General features: G+C 33.5%; 1 protein-coding gene across 1 annotated transcript; it reads right to left on the bottom strand.

The window, feature by feature from the left end:
- Positions 1-3,694: 3,694 nt before the first annotated feature.
- On the bottom strand, positions 3,695-8,204 carry LOC145037840 (DEAD-box ATP-dependent RNA helicase 8-like). Its single transcript, XM_078986580.1, has 10 exons — positions 7,514-8,204; positions 6,436-6,496; positions 6,042-6,276; positions 5,715-5,953; positions 5,330-5,581; positions 5,039-5,219; positions 4,780-4,868; positions 4,450-4,523; positions 4,105-4,249; positions 3,695-3,959 (listed from the first exon to the last, which is right to left on the bottom strand). Exons 1-9 carry the CDS (start codon positions 7,780-7,782, stop codon positions 4,171-4,173), a joined length of 1,479 nt encoding a protein of 492 aa, XP_078842706.1. The 5' UTR covers positions 7,783-8,204; the 3' UTR covers positions 3,695-3,959; positions 4,105-4,170.
- Positions 8,205-8,784: the final 580 nt, after the last annotated feature.

Genomic DNA, 8,784 nt, shown 5'->3' with positions numbered 1-8,784 from the left:
AAACCCAGTCTTGACCAAACCCTAAAAGTCAACAGAATTCAGCACTCGAGCCAACAGTCCATGTTGACCCTACCCGTCGAGTGCATCTATGTAACTCGACGAGTTCTTTCGTTTCTTCAACAATGTCGCAAAAATCCAACTTACCTCGTTGATTTGTCTCATCAACTCGTCGAGTTACACATGTCCAGACTCGTCGGGGGAAACCCTAACCGACTCATCGAGTTGGCTCATCAACACGTCGAGTCTCTTAAGTCTGTTTTCTCATTCAAACGTTTTAAGGCAGAGTTACAACCCCAAACTCTATATCTAGACTCCCAAGGCTAAGATACCACGTAAAGCTGCAAGCTTTACGTCCATGCATGGCACTTAGGGCTTGAAATGCCACAACAAGTTCCATTTAGAGTCCCAAGCATAAAAGCTCTCCTCTAGCTTGATAGAGCTTGGACTTTTGGGCTTAAGGGACCTCATAAGGTCCGGATTTGTGGTCTCAATCTCTTGGCAAGCTCAAAATACTCAAAGTCTTAAGGAAAGATGGAAAAAGCCCTAAAACTTCCTAAACACGAGATCTAGGCAAAATAATAAGCAAGGTGGTGACTTTTACCTTCAAACAAAAGCTAAGTATGGATAAACACTGGATCCAATAGTCCCTTCTCGTTCTAAGCCTTGATACTCTTCTCTTCTCTTCTAAAGATGCACTAAAATGCCCAAAGTTAGCTATTCTTTCTCTCTTAAATCAATCTGAACGATTAGGGTTTTACACAGGGGAGTAAGGTGACATAGGAGGCGGAAATGAGGACTTAAGGTCCTTTAAATAGGACACAACCCCGGAAAATTAGGGTTTCCTCTCACAACACCAACTCATCGAGTTAGTCCCTCCAACTCGCCGAGTTGGTTGTAAAACCCACGCGGCCAAATCCTTCTTTACTCGACGAGTTGGGGCCTCCAACTCGTCGAGTTACTTAGTCAAAATCATGAAAATTATATAAATATTATACCTGGGAGTCGGGATGTTACAAGTGGGCTTTCCAAAATAGTATATTACGTATTACCAAACGGACCCTACCTCCTATATGATCCTACTTGGTTGTTCCTTAATTGATAGATCATGAAAGTAGACTTTAAGTTAATGATAAATCTAGATTAATAATTAGTCGCACTAAATATTATACTAAAATCTAGTAATGATAATATAAGGTTTCGTCGGAGGAAAAGAAAATTGTTAGAAGCGAAGCGCTGTTCGAATTTCGAGTCATCACTTTAACAAGTGCATATTTAATTTCATCTTACACATAGATACGAAGTATTTACTATAAATTACGTGTTATGTGTGCATATTATCTGTGTTTTTGATATCTATGCTAAATGTACAAAATATACATATTTTATTCGATTTAAACTATATATGTATTTTATACCTATAATTATGATGGGTAAAGATGGGTAAATTATATAGATGATGAAATAAATAATGAGAGACCTCGATGTTTAAGCTGATTTAGTCATCTAGCGGAGTATAGATGACGACTACGGACTATTCTAGACAGTCTAGTGGAACGCTAGCATGCTCGCAACTTGTAGGTGTTTGTGAACGATGTATTCAGTCGGTGTACTCCATCCCCATCATGATTGCCTTACTGGCATATATTGCTGAGGAATCCCCTTAGCAGTATTGTCTTCCCGATGATAATCCTTAAGCTAGGTCCCTTAAATTAGATGTCTTAGGGACAAAAAGTGAGGATAACGAGAATGGGTAATCAGGTTGAATGATTTGATGAAATTAAAGAACTTAATTATTGTGGGTTGAAAACCTTGTCTGCTCACCAGGCTTCCAAACTTGACACACTCAGTTTTTTGTATTACATGTAGTGGCAAAAGAGCACTTGAGTGTTGATATGATGAAAGATCTATGGATTATAGGTCATTAGAATAATAGATATTTGTAAGGTATGTACTATATTTGTTTATGTTTATGTACTGTATTAACAATGACATCCCAACGTTTTTAATATAATTAAAATACATTTATTTGGAAATGATTTGATAATATCTTTATCATATTTTTGGGAACAAACTCCGCAACATATTTCTTCGAAATGATACTCTGATTTTCAAATAAAACATAAAAAAATCGATCTTTTCTGGCCGTGAAATTGGGATGTCACAGATTTGGCTCATAACATTGTTCATGTTTGTTTGTTCATGCTCATAAATATGCTAAAGTAACATAAACGAATGCAGATAAACAAACATATATGAACATAAAAAAAGCGTATAATATACTAATGTAATCAAACAAATATGAACATATAAAAACATAAAAGGTACTTAAATGAACGAACATAAACGAACAATATAAACGAACGTTAACGAACATTATTGAACGAACAAAACTATTATTCATTTCATTTGTTTACAAATATGAACATATAAAAACATAAAAGGTACTTCAATGAACGAACATAAACGAGCAATATAAACGAACGTTAACGAACATAATTGAACGAACAAGACTATTATTCATTTCATTTATTTAACTAAACAAACAAGAATTTGTGTTCATGTTCATTTATTTATTAAATAAACGAACATAATCAAACTTCTACCGTTTTTTGCCCATAACTTTTTTTTCTTTAAAAAAAATCAAAGTTTTTAAAATTTAATTCTTTATAAATTAGCACATTTGTTGTAGATTATTATGCGAGGCACTATTTTTCTCGATACAAACACGCATGGCGCAGTCTTTTTTAAATGGGAAAATGACTCTTGAGGGTAATTAACTTTTACGTTTGTACTCATTTGGTCATTTTCCTTTTTTTATATTCAACATACCATTGAACTTGTTGTTTGTGTTCACAATAACCTTTTTGACCGGCTTTTGACCTGTGATAACCGATCAAAGGGTTATGATGAACATAAACAACAAATTCGATGGTATATTAAGTACAAACAAAGGAAGAGGGTATATATATATATATATATATATATATATATATATATATATATATATATATATATATATATATATATATATATATATAAAAAGAGAGAGAGGATCAAATGAAAACTTAAATAGGATCATTCATAATGTTTTTTTAAGAACATAAATACATACGAAAATTTTACTAAAAACTGAATCCAAATCCATCCAAAAATTCGGTAAAACCACAAAAAGAAAATCATATCAAACCGGTTTGAGGTCCGATTAGAAATGGATTTGGATTTTGGCCTAATTCAGGTTGGATTTTGAGTGATGTAAGCCAAAGCTGATTGGATCGGATTCTCCCTTTATGCACCTCTAGTTGCATGTATTGTCAATATGGTTATGGTTCCAACACAGAAGGTAACAAAGACACCCCCATGAGATATGTTATGGATGGGTACCAATTATTGTCTTAATTAAAGTTCTGGGATTATGAGGCTGGTCTATACATGAGACTTTTAACAAACTAGAATCTTTAACCAATAAAATGTATTTTCCTGCGTTACTCAAACAAACGGATTTAATATTATTTATTCAACCCTGTAGAAAACACAGTATTTGAAGCTGAAAGTTTGTGAAAGGAGTCCCTAAACCCGAAAACTGTTAAACATTTAAAAAAAAATAGATTTTGTTGGAGAAGAATTAAGGAGTTGTATGAACTTCACCAGAGTTTGTATTTAAATCATTATATGCACAAATGTCCTATTAATAAAATTGTGAAAATGAATTATTTATTTTTATATTGGTATAGAGTCAACCATATTGCCCACCCTAAAAAACCACCAAAGAACTCAAAACATAACTTTTTTGCAACCAAGATTGCTAGTGAATATGATGGATTCTTTTTAAAGAAAAATGACCTAAATCTTCCATTTAAAAACAATCAAAGGTTTCCGATAAGGCATTCTAGTTTCAAGATGATGGATTTCTTAAAGAAACAACTGTGACTGTGTCTTCATATCGCTTGCCCCTCCACATTCTATAAAAGTAAACCAAAAAAAAAAAAGATTTATTAAAAAGAATAAAAACAGTTACTTATATCATTCTTTATAAATTTTTAAGGTGGCAAAATGACAAAAAGATCCTTGTTGTACTTTCAATATATATACATTTAGAATACTCACCACCTAGATATAGATACCCATGTTGACCATATATCAAGACCTCAAGACTCCAATTAGTTGAGTCAATCAACGACAATAAATAGCTTGATCAATGAATGGAGGAATTTGCTTAATCTCAGTTCCAAGCTCTTGTTCAATCCTATACCTAAAAGACAAAACAACAAAACTAATCCATCAAATGACGAAAATGCCCTTTGAAACAAATGAAGGACGAGGACGGCATTCCCATCTTTTTTTTTACAAGGGACAGAACCCAACAAGCCTTCTAGGGCTGTTTTAGATTAAAAGGATCAGAAGGGCATTAACGTCTTTTGTCACATATAAAGAAAAGAACAGTATGCATACAAATTGAAGCGATCTTCATATGTGATTAGATTTACAGCTAATCCAAGGTGTCCAAATCTCCCAGATCGACCAACCTATACATATACATATTGAAAAAAAATGCAAATAAGCTCTCTAGTGTTAGTTATTAATGATGATGAGGATGACAAGGGCATTTTCGTCTTTTGCACAGACAAGATATCAAAAGCAAGTTTGATGTGACGAAAAAATTGCAATTTTGGTCATGTCATATCATGATGTTAGTCCTAGTCCAATGCATACCAAACACAGCACAACTTGTTATGTCATGTCATGTCAAGAAGTATGAAATAGATTTTTATTTGATCATACTCTGTGTAAATATGTTTCTGAATTTCTTGGGAAGTCAAAATTGATAACAACATTTACTGCTTGTATATCAATACCCCTTGTAAATAAATCTGAAAAAAAAAACCCAAAGGAAATGCAAGTGAGAATGATGACTGATTGCTTCATTAATAGGGTATCTTTGGTATAATAGTGGAACGGAATGATCAATTCCATTCCCTCTTTGGATTACTGCATTCATTATGCCAATCACAGAGAGATGATGATACATTCAAAGTCATACCAGTACAAACAAGATTCCTGCATGCACCATTACGGAAATCATGAAAAACCCTATTCCGATGATCTTGAAGCATTTTTGCATGAATGTAGAAACAAGAATAACCAAGTTCAGTAATCTTCTTCGCCAAAAGCTCCACCCGATTCACAGAATTGCAGAAAATGATTGATTGGTTGATTTGAAGCTGCAAAAAGAAACAACACTTTTATCATTTATTTTTTCTTTCAGAACTTTTCGCCTAACATACGTCAAAATGAGATGGTTGATTTAGAAACCATGAGGTGTAATGAGAACCTTAGAGAAAAGAGTGTTAAGGCAGTGAACTTTCTGTCTTTCCTCAACAAAAGCATAAAACTGTGTGATTCCCTTAAGAGTGAGCTCATCCATGAGGTTGATAACATACGGATTCCTTAAGTATCTATCTCTAAAATCTTTAACAGTCACCGGAAAAGTTGCTGAAAACATTAAAATTTGGCGATTTGGTGCCATAAACTGAATCAGCTGCTCGATCGAAGGCTGGAACTCCTGCGACAACAGCTTATCCGCCTACACAACACAGATTAATAAAAAAAGAAAAGGGGGGCATTTACGTCTTTTTCACAAATGAAATAATATTCACTCCCAAATTGTTCCAAGTTTATTGTGTGTCCCATTAGCACCAAAGGATGTGAATTCATACCTCATCCATGACAAGCATTGCACAATCTTTCAAAATACAGATTCCTTTTTTGGTAAGATCTAGAATCCTTCCAGGGGTACCAACAAGCAAATGAACGGGTTGATACAATCTCATTATGTCATCTTTTAAACTGGTTCCACCTGTCGTAACCATTACTTGAATATTTAAGTGTTTTCCAAGTTCTTTGCAGACTTGTGATGTCTGAAGAGCTAATTCTCGTGTTGGAACAAGTATAACAACTGCCACAGAATAAATAAATAAATAAATAAAACTTAGAGATCTCCAAACTGCGTTATGTCATCTGAAGAGTTAATGTGTTATAGAAACCTTGAATAACATTTTTATCTTGATCGATTTTTTCTAAAGCAGGAATGCAAAAGGCGGCTGTTTTTCCTGTCCCATTTTTAGCTCTTGCAAGAATATCGCTTCCAGTGAGAGCAATTGGAATACTTTCCTCTTGAACTGGAGAAGGCCTTTCAAAACCCTTTTCATATATCCCCATAAGAAGATCACGCTTAAGAAAGTAGTCTTCAAACTCATTTCCTTTAGTGGCTGTTACATCCTGAAAAACAACAATTTAAAACTGAATAACAGATTTGTATTTTGTAGATTTAAAAAAAAAAAAAAAATCATATCCTATATATGCCCATATACAAGAGGCAAAATGCATAATTCATCTATATACAAACTTTGCAAAATGATGACATATATGAAAGCATACCTCTGTTTTGTATCGAGTGTCTGCTGGTGGGAGTCTTAACTGTGCTTTCCAATCTTGGGAGCTATGAGAGGCAAATAAATGAATAATAATAATTATTAGTATGAATAATCTTGGGAACTGTGCTTTCCAATCTTAGGTTCTATGGGTTTGATGTTATATGCATTCCATACAATCATGTTATCTGAGGATTTAAAGTAGATTGAATAATGGTTAATATCATTTTATATGAAGTTTGAATGTGCAAATGGAGAAAAAGGATTTACGAACTTTTGGTGGTTGTTTATTGATGTTCCAACACTTTAAAGAAAAGTGGATGTTGCATGATTTATCAAAGATAACATCGTTTATGCATAACGAGTCACTATTTTGGAAAGGATTTGCATGGGTTGCATGCATACATGACGATTTACATGCTATGTATGATGTTTGATAGGAAATCACACTGAAGTATACTCTATGTTTAGAGTGAGTTGCATGATACAATGGGGAAAGTTGTCATTAATGATTTATAACAATTTGCAGGAAAAGACGTATTATCAGTTTAGAAAGTTTTTGAGGGTAAAGGTTAATGCAGTGGTTTTATAACTAATCATGAGTAAGGTTATATTTGAAGAAAATCATGAGAAAGATTTTTATGGTACTTTCCTAACTAATTCTTGGAGAAAGTTACAACTTACAACACTCATTTTTCTATAATAAGGAAAAGGTAAATACGAAATTACTTTGTATATCAAGTACTTTGGGAAAAAATGATGTTGGGGACGTTTCTATCAGACATTTTAGAATGATGTTGCTAGTTATAAACCCTTCACCCACTTAGGAGGCTTCTAGCCTAAAACTAATTTCCGAATTGAACAGATATTCTGAGGTTATAGAAGATTACTGATCGAAAGACAGCTTTTATTCATGAGATTGTTGTGTCTTGTTAGAGTATTTTGATACAAGGAAATATTATTTTATGAGTTTATGGCTTTGGTAATGTTGGTAACTTTATTGATGGATTTAGACTTGAAGCGATAGCTGAGGAAACATTAATGCAAAAATAAAACGATAATAATCATGAGCCGGTGAATTGTACCTAGAATCATTCCCTTCTGACTGCATGGTCTTTTCCACTTCAACCGTGGCGCTTGAATGGTTTCCCAATGAGTTTCTTCTTAACCACTGTTGTTGCTGTTGTTGTTGCTGTTGAAACTGTTGGTTTTGTATCGGATTCCTCTGTGCATACTGTTGTTGATAATTTCTCTGTTGCTGGAAACTAGGGTTGGTGTTTCCCTGATAATTGCCACCACCGCCACGCCCAATTCCCGGTGGATATCTTCCTCCTCCGCGTCCATAGTTATTCATCTCAGAAAATCAATCAAGAAATCACCAAAAACCCTAATTAAACCAATCAGCCAATTCTCCTCCGACCCGAAACCCAAATTCTTAACGGAGAACAAAAACAAACGAAATCTACAGAAGATGATTTTTAAAAATGACGATGGATCACAACTCACAAGAAGCGAGGGAAATTGCGCATTTCTTTGGCTAATAATTCGAAACAAAATCGAAAAAGCATGTCTATGCAAATTTGTTGTGTGATTGAGATTGAAAATGACTTCAGTAATTGAATAAGGAATAAAGAAAGATCCGATGGACCGAATTTTGATGATTCTTGGTATTTTTGACCTGAAGTCAAGCGAGGAAGAAATGGACGTGACAGGTTTGTATTTGGGGAACAAAAATGGGGATCCAAACTTTTCAACATAGGGCTCCTCACAAAAGAACTTGGCCCCAAATATATGAAAAAATTGAAATTTGTGTATTTTTGTAGTTTGGATTTTTGACGGGGTTTTATGATTTTTAGATTTTAAATTCAAATCAAGGGTGAATGGTCCGAAATTACATGTTTGAAATGTTCTAAAATATTTTGGTGTGTTTTTGCTTAGAGTTTAAACATCAATTTTTTATAAAAATGAGGTTCCTTGAAAATATTAAGATTTCTTTACATTTTGACATATTTAGTAGGTGTTTGGTTAAACTTATTTAAACTCATTTTTTAATTTATTACCGGTTCCGGTATAAATTACAATAAATGTTTGGATAGAGATAATTTATCAATGTATTATGCCAGAAATAAATCAAAATCTATAAGTAACTATTCCCTAACTTATTAGCTTATAAGTTATAAGTTAAAAAGTGCTTATAAAAAATCATAAACTTAATCAAACACCCCCTTAAGGTCTTTATGGACTTTACAAAAAAAATAGTGTTTCATTATTAAAAATTACGAAATAAACAGAACTTTTGGTTAGCTCGAGCTCTTTTGGAGGTCGTCCCACTTCAGTAAAGAAGGTTCAGCATGCC

The sequence above is a fragment of the Lactuca saligna genome, chromosome 3 (genome assembly GCF_052625555.1).
Source record: "Lactuca saligna cultivar CGN05327 chromosome 3, ASM5262555v1, whole genome shotgun sequence".
NCBI lineage: Eukaryota > Viridiplantae > Streptophyta > Magnoliopsida > Asterales > Asteraceae > Lactuca > Lactuca saligna.
This window is presented reverse-complemented; position numbering and strand designations above follow the sequence as displayed.